The following is a 21,263-nucleotide window of genomic DNA, read 5'->3' on the forward strand; positions in this document are numbered from 1 at the left end:
AGGGAAACCAAACAGATATGACAAAGAAAATTCAAAGGGCAGAAAACCTACCCAGTGTGAAACTGGGCCACATTGACTGGCCACTTACTTTAGGAGAAAACAGGAATAAATGCTTCATTTTGGAATGCAACCCTAACTATGGAGTCATTACCAGGTGCCTCCATAATAAATACCACATTTTATAGGTGTCACCATCAGCCTGTCCTCTGCTCTGGGCACACAGGAATACAATCACTGGCCATTAGCCTTTCAGCAGTTGTGCACTCTAAGAATCAAATGCATGAAATAGGACATCTTCAGGCATCTTTGGAAGCCAGAGCGTTAATGAAGTCAGAGAGTGTGTCTAGAATGTAGGTTTGGTTGATGTTTGCCACAGGATAATCCTTTCTGAAGCTTACTTCTCTCCTGTAGCTCTCTTACAGTATGCGATAAACTGTGAAATAGTGTTAATCTGCTAATAACAAATTAATTTAATATTGTTACTTACGATAACATTACATTAATTTGTGCTAAATAATCCAAACTCCAATCAATTTTTGGCACACTTACACTTCCGGGCATGATTGTCCTGTAGTTTTATGTGACAGAGAGAGACACAGAGGGACTTCTGCATTTAAAGCTCTTTGACAAATTATATTAAGATGAAATTCCAGCACTTGGAGGAGATACAGTGTGAAAAACGCTGGGACGGCGTAGATTCTTTCATGCCAATGTGTTCTTTTCCCCAGCTACTGTCAGTCTGGTTTTGCCCATCTTCCACCTCCTCCATTATCAACCAGCACTGTTTTCATTCTTTCCCTCAGAGGATTCACTTCTTCCACCCTCTCACAGGAGTGTGTCACAGTGTTGGTCCTTCATTTTAAGAAGGAATACTGCAGCTCCTGCCTGAACCTAACATTCCTCCTAAAGCAGACAGAGATCATTGCACAGAGAAAAATAGAGAAGCTTCTCTTCTTTACAGCAACTTCCATCCTTGCTGGTCTAGAAAACATTCAGATATTTGAAGAGCCTAGTGCTTAGATTTGCAGAAGCTATTCACTTGTGGCCAGTACCATACCCATGTGACAACCACCTGCCAAGGGACCGAACCCAAGAGTTTTCATTCTAAAAGCACAAGTCTCTTCTGCTTGAGCTAAAGGAGTAAACACCTGCAGCGGCAGCAGACTCATTAACCTCTCATGTACCAGCCACTAGAGGGGCACAAATCCCACGCTACGGCAATGTGGGTTACACTCAAATTTTGTGGATGTAATTTGTGCTCACAGAAGAAAACATTCTGAAAATGCACACCTACAAATGTTGTGGTTTTGGGGCCCAGATTATTATGATTCTCCTACTGAAACATGTCCTTGCCATGATTTGAGTGTGATGGTTTTAGGGAAGTGGGGGAAGGTGCTGGAATTTCTCATTTTTCTCCTCACCTGGCAAGGCCTTTGCCCACTTCACCACGTGCACCAGCTGCCTCTCCCCAAGCTCATTCAGGCTGGTCAGCAGGGCAGCAAAGGAGTCGGCCTGGTTGTTGTCATGGCCTGCACACACCACACCAGGCTCAATGGCTTCCAGGACATTGAGGAAAATGGGCTGGCAGTCAAACCCATCGATGCATGTCATCACCATCTTGGAGGCCTGCTCATCTGTTGGGCTGGATGAGCTGGCTCCCTCGCCATCCTCTTGCAGCTTCAGGTTGCCCAGTTTCTTCAGCTTGCGGGCTGTGGAGAATGACACAGCTTGGCATGATGGTTAAATATAAAACAATCTCAAGGCTTCTTACAATTCCAGCCCCACCACCCACAAGGAGGGTGAAGCTGAAAGAGAGCTGCACCCTCACATTTAGTCTAGCGACAGCCGCAGCCTGCAAAGCTATCCAGGTGCCATGGTGATGGGGGCACTGTGTAAGAATAAGGATGGAGGTCTATTATACAGAGAAAGCATTCAACCCATTAATTCATACATGGAAAGCAGTGTTACTGAGACAAGGACGAGGCTGCTTGACTTCAAGAGCGATTGGTCCCATCTGCATGGTGTTACTTTCAGATAGATTTATTTTGGAAGGATTGCTGGGTCAGACCAATGGTCCATCTAGCCCTGTCTTCTAACCTTGGCTAATGCCAGATGCTTCAGAGGGAATGAACAGAACAGGGCAATTTATCTAGTGATCTATCCCTGGCATCCACTCCCAGCTTCTAGCAGTCAGAGGTATAGGGACACCCAGAGCATGGGGTTGCATCTCTGACCATCTTGGCTAGTAGCCATTGATAGACCTATCCTCCATGAACTTATCTAATTCTTTTTTTCAACCCTGTTATACTTTTGGCCTTCACAGCATTGCCTGCCAATGAGTTCTACAGGTTGACAGTGCGTTGTGTAAAGAAATACTTCCTTGTGTTTGTTTTTAACCTGCTACCTATCAATTTCATTGGGTGATCCCTAGTTCTTATGTTTTGTGAAGCTGTAAATAACACTCCCTTATTCACTTTCTCCACACCATTCATGGTTTTATAGACCTCCATCATATTCCCCTTTAGTCATCTCTTTTCTAAACAGAACAATCCAAAATTTTTAAAATACCTCCTCATATGGAAGCTGTTCAATACCTCTGATAATTTCGGTTGCCCTTCTCTGTACCTTTTCCAATTCAAATATATTTTTTTGAGATGGGGTGACCAGAACTGCACACAGTATTCAAGATGTGGGCATATCACGGATGTTATGACTGCATGAGTGTGTTGAGGAAAGGGGCGGGTGGCGTGTATTGATCCAAACAACTGTGCAAGTAAAAAAAATACATAACACAACATATGACTGACAGCAAATAAATCACTGCACCACGTGACTCTGAAGCACAGAAGCCCATCACCCTGTGGCACCACAACATAGCACAATCTCTACATCATAGTTATCTTGCTGGAAATTTATATTACACCCATCACTGTGGTATCTAGGCACTATTGCCATGGAAATTATTGTGACATCACAAATCCAATACTGTAACTTTATTACAGGATTAACCAGAGGGAGAAAATAAGCCATGAACAGCAGGTTGAATCTAAGCCAAACACTGGAGGACTCAAGCATTCCTCTACAAATGGATCAAGGAAATCAAAAGACTAGATGGCACCAGAGCTGCTTCACCACAACCATCTCAGTCACTTCCTTCAAAACAGGCATCACTCAAGACAAGATGGCAATTAGCTGGGACCAGGTGGAGCTGCAACCTTGTGGATGTGTGATGTTAGCATACCATTGGCAAATTGCAGTGCACAGGATGCCACAATGAGGATACCCTAGAAACCAACACCTACACACTACAGCGACAGACCTCATAGATTAGACAGACAGATACATTAGATCAGTGGCTCTCAACCCTTCCAGACTACTGTACCCCTTTCAGGAGTCTGATTTGTCTTGCATACCCCCATGTTACACCTTACTTAAAAACGACTTGCTTACAAAATCAGATATAAACTACAAGTGTCACAGCCTACTATTACTGAAAAATTTCTCACTTTCTCATTTTTACCAAATAATTATAAAATTAATCAACGAATATAAATATTGTACTTAAATTTCAGTGTATAGTACATAGAGCAGTACAAACAAGTATGTCTGTATGACATTTTAGTTTGTACTGACTTTGCTAGTGCTTTTTATGTACCTGTTGTAAAACTAGGTAAATATCTAGATGAGTTGATGTACCCCCTGGAAGACCTCTGCATACCCCAAGGGGTATTGTACCTCTGGTTGAGAACCACTGCATTAGATAGATTGACAGATGGTTAGATCTCACATACAAATTATACAGTCCATGAACAAAATACCAGAAACTTCATGTGTAAAATTTAGAAATGCTTTGAGATTGGGTATTTAGTGTTCAGTTTAATTTATAATGTTCTGATGTTTACATCAATGGCTGACTGGTTCATATGTATGAAATCTACTGAGCTGAGCATGTTACTCTAGATGGTAAACCTTTTATCCCCAACAGCCCCAATGAAAATTAATCAATCATGATAAAAAGCTGATTGCTTAGTTCAAGCACAGAAAATAACACAAAAACTGTTGTCCTTGGGGTTCTGGCACCTACATTATATGATACTCATCTGAAACTTCCTTTTGGCTGTAATTAGAAAAATAAGCCTTGAAATGTAAAAATGTCAAGTCAAAGTGCAGCTTTGTAAATCAATGCAAAGGCTGATCTTTAAATAATATACTCTGGATGATCTACAGTAATAGCAATTAAGGGAGGCTGCTTTGAGAAAATGAGAACATGGAAATAAAAATCAGAGAGTAGCATGGAAAACAAGACCAAAGTGCAGCATGACATAGTCCTGCAATTATTTGTGTGGGTCACAAGCAAAACAAAAAACAAGAAATCACTCCTCTCAAACTCCTCCAAAACTCTGATGGCAGCCATACCATCAGGACTCAGAGTGATGTAGCTCGCCCCCCGTTAGTAACCTTGAGATACCTTCCCTAAAAAAATCTATCATCAGGGCAGAACAGGAGAACTGTACACTTTAAATCAATAGGTGATTGGATTTTGGACAAACAAGGAGAGACATGAGTACAAAGTGCTGATTTCCAGTTACTAGAAATCCCACCATAATCAATAAAAAATCTGGAAAGGCTGGAGGCATGACTGAGCAAGTCAATGTCATGGTGACATGCTGATGTCCTTCAGTTCAACCCCTTGCTGTACTTTTAAAAGTCTATGTGCTTATAGGGAACAAGGTCCTTCCACTTTAATGAGAGAGAGAAATTTCAAATCAGTCCCTTCAGAGTTGAATAATCAAGACAAATAAACCAAGAAAAGTGTCATCCATTATAGGTCCTGCATCTACAAAGAGGTATATGTTATTGTATGCTATAACATATATGTGCATGGATCTGAGACCTACAGTCAGTGCTATATTCATTTAAAAAAAATTGAATTACTAGTGGTAAAAAGGATCAATGTGAAGAAAGAAAACAACAAGTTGAAATAATCACCCCGACTCTCATGAGAATATATAGGTTATATATGTTTCTGTTCAAAAGGAGTGTCAATGATATGAATAATTCCCATTTCACAGAGAAGGAAGATATAAGCATTTGTGTTTATTTTTATTGCCAGGGATGGAGAAGTTTGATTCTTCCCATCACCAATGAAAATCTGATTTATTAGATCCAGAGGACTTTCAGATTTTTTCTCAGCGGAGGAATTATACTGTATTCAGCCTGAAAAACAAGCAGCTTTCTCAAAGGTATTGTTATTTCCATGGCATTGGTGGGTACTTCTCCAGGACTATATATACCCCTTCCATATTGTGTTACCTATCTGGTCCTTTTCAGTGTTTTACTTTTTTTTATTTTTTAATCTAAAAACATGAGAGGTTGTTTCAGTGAAAGCATGGGTGAAGCATTCAGACATTTGGACAAACACAGCATCCAGGAAAACACCTAGCCCTCCTCCCCACCCCCTTCAAATTAGCACAGCGCCTCTTGACTGGTATTTTGCTTTGCTTATGTGCACAACATTCCCACTGATGGCAACATGCATAGGAACAAAAATAATTAGAGTCAAGATCTACTGTGAAGATATGAGAGGAGGTTTTTGGCTCCCCACCCTCAATCTGTAAATAATGCACTGCCATCATTACAAACACCCCGGCAAAATAATTAGATGAATATTGATAATGAAAAATACATTAACTGCTTTTGCTGTTACTTGAAATATGAAAAATCTGGGAGCCTCACAATATACTGGGTTAAATGCACTGGTCTTCCACCTATTTACCATAAATTACAAGTGAGATGAGTTTGATATTCTCACTTTACTCTTTATTCAGTAATTATTTCTGTTGTGTTTGGGGAAAAGCCAGATAATATATTCACATCACATGATGATGATAATGATGAAATACTTTTCATTCCAACAGTAACTAAGGAGGATGTTAAACAGCAGCTACTAAAGTGAGGCATCTTTAAATGAGCAGGTCTGGATAAGATGCTTCCAAGAGTTTTAAAAGAGTTTGCCGAAGAGCTCTGTGGACCACTAATGTTGATTTTTAATAAGTCTTGGAACACTGGGGAAGTTCTAGAGCACCAGAAGAAAGCTAATGTGCCAATATTTAAAAAGGGTCAATGGGATCACTAAAGTAATTACAGAACTGTCTGCCTCGTTTCAAACCTAGGATAAATAATGGAATGACTGCAAAAAGAAGGTAAGATAAGTCAAACTACCTTAGTATCATTTTTGATAACAAATGTGGTTGGTAAAGGTAACAGTGTTGATGTAATATACTTCTGTAAGTCATTTGACTTAGTACTACACCACATTTTGATTAGTAGGCTATAATGATGAAACATCTACATGGCACATAGTAAGTGGGTTAAAAACTAGCTAACTGATATGTTTCAAAATGTAATTGTAAATAGGGAATCATTGCTGAGTGGGTGTGAGACTAGTGGGATCTTGCAGGGATTGGTTCTTGGCCCTACACTATTAAAAAAAATTTATGAATGACCTGGAAGAAAACAAACTCATCATTGATAAAGTTTGCAGATGACACAGAGATTGGGGAAGTGGTAAACAATGAAGAGGACAAGTCACTGACACAGAACAAGCTGAATCCCTTGGTAAACTTGCTGCAGTAAAACAATATGTTTCAATACTGCCAAATGTAAGAGTCATACATCTAGGAACAAAGAATGTAGGCCATGCTGACAGAATGGGGGAATCTAACTTGGGAAGCAGTGACTGAAAAAGACTCGGGGTCAGGGTGGATAATCAGCTGACCATGAGCTCCCAGTGCCATGCTGTGGCCAAAAGGGCTAATGTGATCCTTGTATGTATAAATGGGAACATCAAGTAGGAGTAGGGAGGTTATATTACTTCTGTATTTGGCACTGGTGCAAATGCTATTGGAATACTGTGTCCAGCTCTAGTGTCTAGGAATGATTAAAGGACTGGAAAACATGCTTTATAGTGAGAAATGCAAGGAGTTCAATCTAATTACCTTATCAACGAAAAAGTTTAGGGGTGATTTGATCACAGTCTGTAAATACCTACATGGGAAATAGAAATTTGATATGAGCGGGCTCTTCAAATATAGCAGACAAAGCTATAATAAGATCCAATGGCTGGAAGCTGAAAGTACACAAATTCAGACAAGAAAAAAGATGCAAATTTTTAACACTGAGGGTAACTGACTATTGAAACAGCTTACCCGGGATTGTGATGGATTCTTCATCACTGCACATTTTAAAACCAAGACTGGATGTTCTTCTAAAAGATATGCTCTAGTTCAACCACAGCTATTGGACTTCCAGCAGGAATTAACTCAGGGAAGTCCTGTGGCCTGTGTTATGAAGGAGGTCAGATTAGATGATCACAATGGGTCCTTCTGGCTTTAATATGTAAGACTCAAGCATGTCTGCCACATTTCAAAGTCTCTAGTCAGGTGGAAATCCAGACTGGAACAGCAGGGGGTGCTTCAAGTCAGGAATGAGGTGCACGGGCAATCCTGTGGCTGGGAACCCAAGACCAGAACAGCAGTGTGTTCGACAGGCTGTGATTACAGTCCAATGTCAGTGTGTGTGTAGTCCTTACATATGGAACAACGTGTGTGTACACTCTAGGTCAGGATTATAGTGTATTGGAAGCCCCTATTTAGGCAATGCCCTTGACTGGAGTGGCAGAAAGTTTTGCAGGTCAGGACTAAAATGGACTGACAGAATTATAAGAAAATAAGAACGGTCATACAGAGTCAGACCAATGGTCCATCTAGCCCAGTATACTGTCTTCTGACAGTGGCTCAGTGCTTCAGAGGGAATGAACAGAATGCGCAATCATCCAGTGATCCATCCCCTGTCATCCATTCCCAGCTTCTGGCAGTCAGAGATTAGGGACACCCAGAACATATGAGGTTGCATCCCGACCATCTTGGCTAATAGCCATTGATGGACCTGTCCTCCACGAACTTATCTAGTTCTTTTTGAACCCTGTTATACTTTTGGTCTTCACAACTTTCCCTGGCAATGAGTTCCTTAGGTTGACTGTATATTGTGTGAAGAAATGTGTCCTTTTGTTTGTTTTAAATCGCTGCCTATTAATTTCATTGGGTGACCCCTGGTTCTTGTGTTATGTGAAGGGGTAAATAACACCTCCTTATTCACTTTCTCCACACCATTCACAATTGTATAGGCCTCTATTATATCCTCCCCTTAGTCGTTTCTTTTCCAAGCTGATAAATCCCAATCTTTTTAATCTCTCCTTATATGGAAGCTTTTCCATACCCTTACTCATTTTTGTTGCCCTTCTTTGTACCTTTTCCAATTCTAATACATCTTTTTTGAGATGGGGCAACCAGAACTGCACGCAGTATTCTAGGTGTGGGCAGTCCATGGATTTATATAGTGGCATTATTACATTTTCTGTCTTATTATCTATCATTTTCCTAATGGTTCCAAACATTCTGTTTGCTTTTTTGACTGCTGCCGTACATTGAGTGGATGATTTCAGAGAACTATCCACAATGGCTCCAAGATCTCTTTCTTGAGTGGTAACAGCTAATTGAGGCCCCATCATTTTTTATGTATAGTTGGGATTATGTTTACCAATATGCATTACTTTGCATTTATCAACACTGAATTTCATCTGCCATTTTGTTGCTAAGCCACCCAATTTTGTGAGATCCCTTTGGAACTCTTTGCAGTCAGCTTTGGACTTAACTATCTTGAGTAATTTTGCATTGTCTGCAAATGTTGCCGCCTCACTGTTTACCCCTTTTTCCAGATCATTTATGAATATGTTGAATAGGACTCGTCTCAGTACAGACCCCTTGGGGACACCACTATTTACCTCACTCCATTCTGAAAACTCACCATTTATTCCTACCCTTTGTTTCCTGTCTTTTAACCTATTACTGATCCATGAGAGGACCTTCCCTCTTATCCTATGATTGCCTACTTTGCTTAAGAGCCTTTGATGAGGGACCTTGTCCAAGGATTTCTGAAAGTCCAAGTTCACTAAATCTACTGCATCTCCCTTGTCCACGTTTGTTGACACCATCAAAGAATTCTAATAGATTGGTGCATGGCCAAAACTGGAAGAGGGCTGTGTAAGGTGCATTAGCACAGATGATTGGTTGCTTATGAGTGGAACAGAAGGGTTACTACAGGTCAGGATTGAGATGCATCAGCACAGGTGTATAGGTGTCCAAGTCTGCAATAACAAGGGAGACTGTAGGGCAGGAGTGAAGTGCATTGGAGACTCTTGCTGAAAAGTTATGAACACTACCAAGTGCTATAACTACTTCACTTCTTCCATTGTCCCCTTTTTTTGGTTTGATGGTATGGGTCATGAGAAGATCCTGTTTAATGGATTTCAGCTCTCATGTCAGAGTGAACTAAATCAATAATGAAGGCTTCAAAACTGCCATTCTGTGCCAAAGAAGAGAGAGTTTTAAATAAGACATTTGCTTGGTCTCTTCCTTATAGCACTATAAATACTTAAAGCTGCAGGTTCACTGGTCACACACAGCTCTCTACCCAGAAGTGACTGGTGATTAATAAACAGTTAATACAAACTCATTGAGCCTGGAAGCATTCTTGAATGCTTTGTCTTTCTACTGGGGGGAAAAATAGCAGTGCGTGAATTCACAGCATACAAGGCTTTAGAATTACGTTTAAACCAGCATTAAAAACAAATGTAAAACAGACGAGGCAGAACAGGTCAGGGTGACCCGGAGAGTGAAAACTACGCCCCATCGTTAGCAGCATTAATTGTCAGCCTGTCCTATGTGAGAATGTAGCAATGATGTGTGGCTGCTTTTATTCAAGGAAACTTCACTATGAATCTTCAAGTAAAAAAGAAAAAGAGCTTAAAAATAAAGGCATGTTAGCTTTTGCAAACATAACAAAAGGCTGCTCTGTTGGTCACGGGCTTAGCGCTCCATACTGTTGTGCTAGAGATCTAGGTTTGATTCCTTGTCTCTGTCCTTCCCAGGCTGGCAAGGCCAGAAGTAATACAGACAGTGCCCTGTTGAACAGCGACCCCTATGACCAAGTAGGAAAGTGCAGATCCGTTCTCAAAGGAGTCCCACTTTAGTATTCCTCATTCCAAAGATGGCTATGATGAGCCTCCACGGGATATATGTATTGATCCTGCACTATTATAATCAATGGGAGTGTTGCCATTAACTTCAGTGACAGTCAGGGCTATAAGGCAGGAAACAATGTGAGCCTTCGGAATGTAATGGAGTCCCTCCCAAGCACATCCTTTACACTGGTGGTAGGAGATGTCACAAGACAGGAGGGTAGAAGCTGTGAACTTCCTCCTGCCCTGTATTATCAAGTGCCACAGAAATTTCAGCCCATCGGATGGCAGAATTATTCAAAACATCCTGTGTCTTTTTTTTACAGAGGTTGGCCATGTTTAGCAGTAAAAAAAGGACTGTTCAAATGTCACGACCCATCGGGGCTTGTAGGGTTTTCTTTCATGATGCATTTCTGCTCTGAAACGTGCTCCAAATGGTGTCTTCTGAACTCTACTGATCTGCTCCCCATATGGATTCTGCCACATTTGCTCACTTTGCTGGCTAAATCTTTCTCTGGTTGGTCTTACTTCTGCTAGCCCTTCATGTTCAACTAAACTCTGGAGGGACAAGCAGCGTTCCATTCTGAACTGTGCACTATCAACCAAAGTTCTGACTATGAAATGTTCCTTGTTGCCAAAGAGTGAGCAGGAAAACCCTCAGCTTGACTGACAGGTGCCAAAATGAGTTTCCAGAGCTGGTAGACAGTAAGAACAACCCCCCGTCTTCTACTTGTAAAAGAGCAAATCTGATCTGGACTCACAGAGACAAAAAAGAGAGCCCCACTATTCCATTTTTACAATCACATTTTAGAGCAGAACTGAGCTTTGAATGACAAATTCAAACCAGCTGAATGTTCTGAACATTCATTTTGCACCCACTGAGATATGTTTTCACCTTACAAGGACTGTTGGTTTCCTTATATCAGATGAGGCAGAACCCATCCATTTTTACTTCCTGCACTTTGGGTCTCTCCCACATCTTGCTCATGTAGTGATGCTTGATTGTGAACGAGAGGCAGTGTCGATTGGACATCTTAATCTAAGAAAGAGGCAGCTTTCAGGTTATGCAGCCCGCCTCTCCCCTACCTGGCACAGTGTGACTGATCAGCTAGCCAGAACTTGTGCGCTAATCCAGCAGGGAGTGAGCATGAGCGTGAGAAAGCGTGTTTACATTTGGCAATTTATTTTCCCTACTTCTTGTCTGAAAGGAATGGATGGTGGTGAAAGGAAAGGAAAGAAATTGCTGGTATAAAAGCAGAAGAGTCAGGCAGTGTACTTGCTGCTCTACTGAGCGTGTGGGCATGATGGGGAAAGGGGAGGGGTGAGAATAATCTTGGGGATGGGGAAAAAACTAATGTCAACCATTGCTCCCCAGAGACCAACAAAACGTAGCCTTTTCACTGACAAGTTCCTTGAGTATTTCACAGCAGCTTAACAATCCCATATATTATCCAGCTCAGCAATGGAAAACGTTGCAAAATTAGTATGTTTGTGTAGCTAACAATCATTAATGAAGGCTCCCACACCTCATTTTGTGCTGTGTTTAATGCTGCCAGTCTCTTTCATTTTCATTATACTATACCATAGGTAGCCTAACTGGCAACTCCTTTGCTCTGGCTGTTAGATATTCCATCAGCCCAGTTTTCTGGGTATTTTCTGCCCCATGCTCACATCAAATAAACATCAAAGTTCACCACAGATGAGTCATCAATGATACTTTTAAATAACAGTATTTTAACATATAAAGAGTATGAATCTGAGAGGAAACTTGGCAGCTCTTGGGCATGTTGATACTTGTACATGGAGATGTAGTAGTTGAGGTTGGTAAAGTGCCTGCTTGTAGGGACAAAAGAGTAGGTTTGGCCAATTAAGCTATTGTTTCTAGATTTCAAACCTCAGACTTTGAAAGTTTGGGTTCAAGTTGGTTTTGGCAAAACTGCATCGTATGTTTTGCATCTTTTATTCTTTTACGGTAGTTAACCTGGAGACCTGGCAAAAATGACTTTCAAACACAGATCAAAACAGCACAGGCTAGTCAAAAAGACAGGACCAGATATTCATTTACACTAGGCCTTTTACATCATTCAGGCAGTGTAAAGTCACCCGAAAGTGGGAGTGAGTGGTGTAAAGGTGCTTTGGTATAACTGAAAATCTGGCCCCCACAGTTTTTATTAAATTTCCCTGGATTAACAAGAGTTTAAATTAAGGGAAGGAATGTTTCTTGAAACTCAAACAAAAGGTTCAATACATCTCAGAACTTAAATTAAAATATTCCAGATGTTTCATGAAACTCAACATGACCTGGGTTCCCACGAGGCCCACTTACCCATTTACTGGTTACTAACTGGTACAATGACTCGGTTAACTGGCTACATGATCAACATTAGCTACTCCAAAAACTGATGTAGACTTCCCTTATGGTGCTTTCAGACAGAACCAGAAAATTAAGTGGTTAGTTTAACAACGCAGCCTTGAAGAGATATATTAACTAACAGCTCAGCAATCAGAGCAGACAGGGCCAAACTATGTTTAACATTGTGTCAGCTGGTAGTTGGCAACCCTTACTGGAACCAGAAGGATAACCATGACCAGCTAACTGGATGTTAAACACAATGGCCCTTATCTGCTGACTGCTGAACTGTGTTAACATCAACCTAATTTTCTAGTGATGACAAGCCCTAAGGCTGTTCTCATAACTAGAGCATAAAATAGAAAAGCCCATCCTGCAGGTCACAGTGGAAGATAAGGCATGTCTTTGTCTCCAAAAATCTGTTGTCACATGTTCCAGAAATTTCATATGACACAAAAGGCAGAGGAAGCAGGACTTCTCTCTCTCTCTTCCTGGTATTTACTGAGCACCAATAATATCTAGGTGCTGAGGCTCTCTTTTCCTCCATTTTCACAGAGATACATTTATCTCAAGTCGCATGTGTGTCTGTGTTTCAGACATAAGAATGGCCATACTGGGTCAGACCAAAGGTCCATCCAGTCCAGTATCCTGACTACCAACAGTGGCGAATGCCAGGTGCCCCAGAGAGAAAGTGAACCTAACAGGTAATGAATGATCAGTGATCTCTCTCCTGCCATCCATCTCCACCCTCTGACAAACTAGGGACACCATTCCTTATGCATCCTGGCTAATAGCCATTAATGGACTTAGCCTCCCTGAATTTATCCAGTTCTCTTTTAAACCCTGTTATAGTCCTTGCCTTCACAACCTCCTCAGGCAAGGTTGACTGCACTGTGTGAAGAAGAACTTCTTTTTATTTGTTTTAAACCTGCTGCCCATTAATTTCATTTGGTGCCCCCCTAGTTCTTATATTATGGGAACAAGTAAATAACTTTTCCTTATTCACTTTCTCCACACCACTCATGATTTTATATACCTCTATCATATCCCCCCTTAGTCTTCTCTTTTCCAAGCTGAAAATTCCTAGCCTCTTTAATCTCTCCTCATATGGGACCTGTTCCAAACCCCTAATCATTTTAGTTGCCCTTTTATGAACCTTTTCTAATGCCAGAATTCATTTAGTTTCTCTGCAATGACTTTATCGTCTTTAAGTGCTTCTTTTGTACCTCGATCGTCCAGGGCCCCCACTGGTTGTTTAGCAGGCTTCCTGCTTCTGATATACTTAAAAAACTTTTTGTTATTACCTTTTGAGTTTTTGGCTAGCTATTCTTCAAACTCCTTTTTTGCTTTTCTTATTACATTTTTACACTTAATTTGGCAGTGTTTATGCTCCTTTCTATTTACCTCACTAGGATTTGACTTCCATTTTTTAAAAGATGCCTTTTTATCTCTCACTGTTTCTTTTACATGGTTGTTAAGCCACCGTTGTTCTTTTACTGTGGTTTTTTAATTTGGGGTATACATTTAAGTTGAGCCTCTATTATGGTGTCTTTGAAAAGTGTCCACGCAGCTTTCAGGGATTTCACTCTAGTCACTCTACCTTTTAATTTCTGTTTAACTAACCTCCTCATTTTTGCATAGATCCCCTTTCTGAAATTAAATGCCACAGTGTTGGGCTGTTGAGGTGTTCTTCCCACAGAGGAATGTTAAATGTTGTTATATTATGGTCACTCTTTCCAAGTGGTCCTGTTATAGTTACCTCTTGGACCAGATCCTGCGCTCCATTCGGGACTAAATCGAGAGTTGCCTCTCCCCTTGTGGGTTCCTGTGCCAGCTGCTCCAAGAAGCAGTCATTTATAAGTATTGAGAAATTTTATCTCTGCATTTCGTCCGGAGGTGACATGTACCCAGTCAATATGGGGATAATGGAAATCCCCCACTATTACTGAGTTCTTTATTTTGATAGCCTCTCTACTCTCCGTTAGCATTTCATCGTCACTATCACTGTCCTGGTCAGGTGGTCGATAATAGTTCCCTACTGTTATATTCTTATTAGAGCATGGAATTACTATCCATAATGATTCTATGGAACATGCGGATTCATTTAAGACCTTTCAGATACTTTTATTAGGGCTCTGGTGCATCTTTTTCTGGCATTCCCAACTGCTCTCAGGGAATATTTGGGCGAAAACTTGAGGTTCAAGGTCCTTGGAATTGCCCAAGCAGTTAATGAAAGCAACTTAAAATCCCAGGAAGACAATGCCAGAAAAGCTTTTATTAATATAGATAGTAAAATGGCATTAGGACTCAAATACAATGGGGAGTGCAGAGCTGCCAACCAATCAGAAAGCTTCAGCCGCTGATCCAATGAATGGGTAAGCCTGACTCCCCCACTTACAAACCCATTTGTATGATACTTCTCAAATGGTCAAAATGGCTGATTTGTTAGCCTCATGTCCTAAAACACCACCCAACGGGGGTTAAATTGACCCAGAAATGGCCTGTCTGTTGTGCTTCATTCCTTCATTGAATGATAGCTGCTTGCATGCTAAAAGAGGAGCATGGTGACCTGGAAACAAGCCAACTGCAGCAAAAGAAACCTTTGTGTTTCCTGTGATGCCCCCAGAATCTTATTCCCAGTTAGCTATGGGGCATCAGCTTGTGTTTTAAAAATATCTGCCTAATACAATGTCTCTTCTGTGATATTCTAAGGACATTTTTGTTGTCCCCGCTGAGCTGCATATTTCAGTGCACTTGGAAATTTTGGTGGGGATTTGTAGTAATGGCTTCACTACTAACTGACATACCTGGTACGTCAGCTGACACTTGGATCCAGCATGGCCCCCTCTGAAGTGCTAACAACCCAATGGAACATCAGGAATGCCAGGGGGACACACTGGAGCTGGTGCTCACCAGGGAGAGTGGACTGTAACTATTCTGACCCCCTTTTTTTCTGATCTGCTGTTTCCATCAGCCCAAACAGGAAAAACAAAAAAGTGTTCTCTTCTAGGAAAGAGGTGTGTTCTCAGCTCGAGTTAACTAACATGTAATAAAATCCTAGTGAAGACAAGGCAGTCTGTAGCTTTCACGAGGGTGAGCAGGTCAAATTAGGATACATCTACACTGCAAAAAAAAAAAAAAAAAAAAAAAAAGAAGAAGCCCAGTGGTAGCAAGTCTCAGAGCCTGGGTCAGTTGACTCAGGCTCATATTACAGGGCTAAAAATAGCAATGGAGATGTTCCTGCTCAGGCTGCGTCTCAGAGCCTGGGCTCCAGCCCAAGTGAGAATGTCTACACTCCTATTTTTAGCCCCATAGAGTGAGAACAGTGTGCCTGAATCAGTTGACCTGGGCTCTGAGACACACAGCCCTGTAGACATACCCTTAGAGACCAAAGGAGAGTCTAGGGCTTACCATGACCTGCTAACTCAATTGACAGCTACAAACTGCCTTGTTTTCACTAGAATTTTACCTTGTGTTAGCTAACTTGAGATAAGACCACACCGGTTTTTTCCCCTAGTGAACACAAAAGCTTAAAGGCCCGCAAAGAAAACTGCTGATGTGGACAGAGAGCTCTACGGCCCTGTCACTTTTAATTAACTTCAAGGCCTTTCCACAAATATTCAAGTGAAATTTGATGATGCAGCCACAGGGGAAGCCAGGGATCAAGCTGTTTATTGAAAAACAAACCCTTGCTCTCCCTTATTGACCAAGTGATGATGTGAAGCACAGATCAGAGAACCAGTAACATGGGAGTTCTCAGCTAGCTCTCACGCTGACTTATTGTGAGACCCTTCCCTTCTCTGTGCCTGTTTTCCTACCTGTAAAATCAGGATGCTACCACTTCCATGGCATCCTGATGCTACTACTTCCATGGCTGCGCTGGTACAGCTGTGCTGTTGTAGTGCTTTAGTGAAGACGCTCCTATGCTGACGCGAGAGCTTCTCTCATTGGCATAGTGAATCCACTTCCTCGAGAGGCGGTAGCTATGTTGACAGGAGAAACTCTACCACCACCAGAGTGCTGTCTACACAGGGTGGGGAGGTATGGTTAGGTCAGTATAACTATGTCGCTCAGGGGTGTAGATTTTTCACACCCCCTAAGCACTGTAGTTATACCGATATAGGTCTGTAGTGTAGACCCGATGGACGTGTGTATAAAGCACTCTGAAGATGAAAAGCACTAAGCTCTGTTGCTTTCTATATGGGATTAATCCACATCCATCATGTTCCAGAAAATAAATGCAATCAACATACAATACATTTGACACTTCAAATGAAAGCATTAACAACACAATTTCACAACAGCTGCAGACAGCACAGACCAATGTGAATCAGCCCCAATGGGGTTAAGGAAAAGCCAATATTTTAGTGACTCATTCTTTTATTTTCCAAACTAACACATAACTAATAATAAGGTGCAAGCACCACAATTACGGCTCACACATAACTATCATCTCACCCGGTTATTTTAAAGGAGGAGGAAAGGTCACCAACTAGCTAGAGCTTCTCAGGACTCAAAGGGGTTTTAAGAAGGCACATTAGGGAGTCAGCAAAATAGCTGGAGAATTATATGATTGCACAGGGGAGAGCTGTGAAATGAGAGAGAATTAAATTGGAGCCTAAAGTCTTTCCCTATTTACTACACCTTTTAAAGGATCAGTCCACTTAAAAGACCAGAGCTATTAAAGGATCATAACCCATGCATGTCAAGCCACTTCACATACAGACAAACAATAAAATGCCCATATTATGAATAGCTTTTAAAAGACCAGGAGATAAAAAATGTTTTGGCATAGAAAGGTTAAATGGCGGTAGGGGCAAAGTTCCTCCAAGAGAAGTCTGTGGAAATATTTCCTGTTATTCAAAGGGAACCACAGTACAACTTCAACACAGTGCATAGGAATGGAGAAGGCCCTTTTGGGGAGTACTGAACTTGGTAAATTAGTGAGAACAAAATGCAACAGAAAAACAAGAGGAAGGGGTCTGCAATTACAAGCTGCAATGACGATAATTTACCGTCATATGTGAGCATTATGATAACTTTTATAATCCACAAGCGTGGGCTGCAGAAATTTGGGGGGAAACAATGAAAGCTCAGTGATACAAGATATGGTGCTCTTCTGTTAAATCTTTGCTGAGAGGTGGGGATACAGAGAACCATTATTTGTGTGGGTTACCGAGTGTGAGGATTGGCAAAGCATGGCTTAAAGAGGCCCTACTGCCCAGCTTTATAAAACAAGGGAGTCCTCTTAACCCGTTGCCTGCCATGACATGGGACTACTTGTTATCTTTAAACTGTAGGGCTGCATGCTACTCCCAATGGGCCAGATGGGCCTAGGTAGTGTCAGAGGCATGTATCCCACACATCAGAGATCCTGCAGGGGTAACTGGAAGAAGAGATCTGTAAAAAGAGTACATTTTGTCCATAATACGCTTATCAGTTAATTGCAAGAATTTAGTACAGGGCAATTTACAGACTCTGTCATCAGAGATGCCAACATATTAATCTAGGGAGAGATCTAAAAAAGCGTCACAGGTGTGCATTCCATATATAAATCATAAGGGTGCATATGAAAGCATCAAAGGGTGCTACTGAGCACACACTACCTCCCAGGGTCATCCCTGCTTCGTAGCACTTTCGCAGGCGACAGGAAGGGCAGTTTTTTCTTCTGAATTTATCGATGGTGCAGTCATTCCGGCTGGCACACAGATATTTCTGTTTACCTAGAAACATTAAAGAAAAAGAAGATGGACAATGGTTCCTGCATTTCCACAGATCAGACAGAAGGTACAATCAGGACAAGCTCTCATGTTTTCCGATAGCATTGCTGTATGGACCTGAGGCTGTTCTCACTGAAGTCAATGGGAGTTTTGAAAATTCACATTCCTGGTTTAGTTTAGTGTGGCTCTTCTAAAAAGAATACAGTTTTCAGAGCACAGCAGCTCATTTTGGAGGCTGCAAGACACTGCATATGAAGGATGCATATTAAACAGAAAGGGTACCACTTTGAGCAAGAAAGGGCTCCTAGCCCTGACAGTTTCTGTCAGACATGCCTGATTTGAATGGGTCTTTCCCCGCGTCTGGCGAGCAGGTTGCATGAGATGTTGTGTTGGCAGCAGTATAGTCTGGAGGCCCGCACAATGCAATGTTACGGGACCCGAACGCCATATTGTCCTGATGAAACATCTCTGATCTGGAGAATGAAATCTGAAAATGGAAACCCAAGAGGGCAGTGCTATTATCTCCCAGTAGCCATCCTGCTAGGGCCTTGGGAACTGTGATCATTCCTCCACATAAAAGGAGAGCTGCTGGCAAGGCAAACACAATCTGTATCTCCATCAGGACGCTGGACGGATAGAGCTGCTTTCTGATAAAATCTAAACCAGACTGGCATGGACCTCATCTCCTCCCAGTGAAGCCATGATGCTTTCTGTTAACTTGCTATTGAGAATTCTAAACATGAGTCTTCACTTACTTTCTTAGCAATCTCCGTCGTTAGATATGGGAATTTTGTATGGGAATTGGCCAGCAGCAATCTCTCTCTCTATCTAAAATAGGGGTGGGCAAACTTTTTGGCCCGAGGGCCACATCGGGGTTGCAAAACTGTATGGAGGACTGGGTAGGGAAGGCTGTGCCTCTCCAAACAGTCTGGCCCCCGCCCCCTATCCACCCCTCCCACTTCCCGCCCCCGACTGCCCCCCTCAGAACCTCCGACCTATCCAACCCCGGCCCCCGTTCCTTGCCCCCTGACTGCCCCCTCCTGGGACCCCCGCCCCTAACCACCCCCCCTGGAATCCCACCCCCTATCCAGCCCCCCCATTCCCTGTCCCCTGACTGCCCCATATCCCCCCCACCGCTCCCTGACTGCCCCCTGGAACTCCCTGCCCCTTATCCAACCCCCTCATTCCCTGCCCCCTTACCATGCCACTCAAAGCAGCACATCTGGCAGCCGCACCACCTGGTGCCAGACACGTTGCCGCGCCACCCAGAGCACTGTCCGTGTGGCAGCGTGGCTGCGGGCGAGACAGCAGGGGAGGGGCCGGGGACTAGCCTCCCTGGCCGGGAACTCAAGGGCCAGGCAGGATGGTCCTGCGGGCTGGATGTGGCCCTTGGGCCGTACTTTGCCCACGTCTGATCTAAACTGATTTTGCTGTCCTAAAACAGCCCTTTTCTTTGAGTGTACCACCTGAAGATACCTGACATCAAGTATCTGTCTAAAGGCCCACTTTCAATGCTGTCTTTTAGACAGTAAGTTCTTTGGGTCACAGAGAGTCTATATTTTGTCTTGTGCAGAATGTCATTAGCAATCAGCAAATTAATAAGAATAAAAAGAAAGTAAAAAAAAAAAAAGATAACCAAAGAATTGGGACAGAATGAGAGAACAGCTGTGCATCTCCTGTGTTACTTCCTCAGCCTCTGTGAAGTATTGTGGTCACAGGAAGGGGAAACGGTCTGGCTGGGTCTCCTCCCTGCAGCCTTGGGTTGAGTTAACAGTTATACAACATTCCCGTGGTTCCTCAGCACCACCAACACACCGAACACTTGCCACTTCCATTTTTTCCATTAACTCTTTATTGCTATGGAGCCTGGTGCTGACTCAGCCTGGATGTGTTGTGGGCCTGTTGATTTTCAGTGACAGAATTATCAGCACCGCCCACGTGGTAGACTTTGCATTTAAAATAGCACATTTAAAGCTAGACTGAACAGAACACGAGGAAACAGACTGTGGAGAACAAACCTGCGCTAACTGAGGATGACCTGGATGAGATCTAATAGGTCTTTCCATCTCTAATCACTGTGCCAAATGCAGCTTGAATGAGGGCTGCAGAATTTGTCTCTCAGGTCTATTCTTGACTCTTAATAAAATGGCATGTCTATAAAGGCATGTGAAATAGGTGATAGGAAACGCACTGTAGGACTACAAAGATACTTCTTAGAGATAGCAAGGAACTACCAACAAGCAAGAGACACTCAGTACTAGCAAATTGCCCCACACTCCTTTTGTACTTTGTGGCATCTATACCATATAGTGTCATGTACCTTTTCATTCCCACAGCTCCAACATTCTGTGTTCTCATTGGAGCATAGGATATTCAATTCATCTCCCTTAAAGCCAGTATAATTCCTTTGATATAAATGCATGTCTCTATGGAATATGTCCCCAGGCACTGCCTGTCCCTACATATATATCCTTCTGCTTACAGTACATTTTATATTAGAAATGATTTGTTCCACCCACTTACTTTAACCTGCCCTTCAGTCCATGAGCTATAGCCAGATCTTGAGACTGAGGGCAAGATGTTGGGAAAGTAACTGCTCAGTTATGCAAAGTTCTCCCACATCACTAGGGGCTGAATACATTGTTTGTGCAGCATTTGCAGCACAATGCAATATTTTTAACTGAACCCATCTTCTAACTGGCCTTGCTTAATGTAGGATTTCTGTGAAGCAGTGAGTTTATGAACACCTGCACAGAGCTGAGAGGCCATTATTTATTGTAATTTATAGCTAGCATCTTAAAAGCATCATTCGTCAAATTCAGAGGGAAGGAAAGTAGTTGTAAATGGTATTATTTAGCCTGCTTTTACCTTATCATCCTTGATGTCTCAATCTCAAGACTCACCAAGAATGAACTTTTCCTTAGTTGCAATGTATTATCTATTGCTTCACATTTTGCTTTCTTGTCAAGTCTGGACACATTGAGTAGATCAAGATTTACCAGATACACTTCAGACTCTGAGCACTCAAACCCGGACTAGACTCAACAAATGAAGACGCCACACACCCAATGTAATCTGATGTTGTGGAGCCATGGAAAATTGTACCTGTCCAAAT

General features: G+C 42.1%; 1 protein-coding gene across 1 annotated transcript in view; it reads right to left on the reverse strand.

The window, feature by feature from the left end:
• The window catches only part of AR (androgen receptor), a 116,668-nt gene that overhangs the window by 28,351 nt on the left and 67,054 nt on the right, over window positions 1–21,263 (reverse strand). The window contains exons 3-4 of the mRNA XM_084639808.1: window positions 18,035–18,151; window positions 1,422–1,709 (exon numbers count right to left, since the gene is read on the reverse strand). Coding sequence (XP_084495934.1) covers window positions 1,422–1,709; window positions 18,035–18,151 — 405 coding nt within the window. The remainder of the gene's footprint in view (window positions 1–1,421; window positions 1,710–18,034; window positions 18,152–21,263) is intronic.

Source organism: Lepidochelys olivacea, assembly GCF_965140295.1.
Source record: "Lepidochelys olivacea isolate rLepOli2 genome assembly, chromosome: 9".
Classification (NCBI taxonomy): Eukaryota; Metazoa; Chordata; order Testudines; family Cheloniidae; genus Lepidochelys; species Lepidochelys olivacea.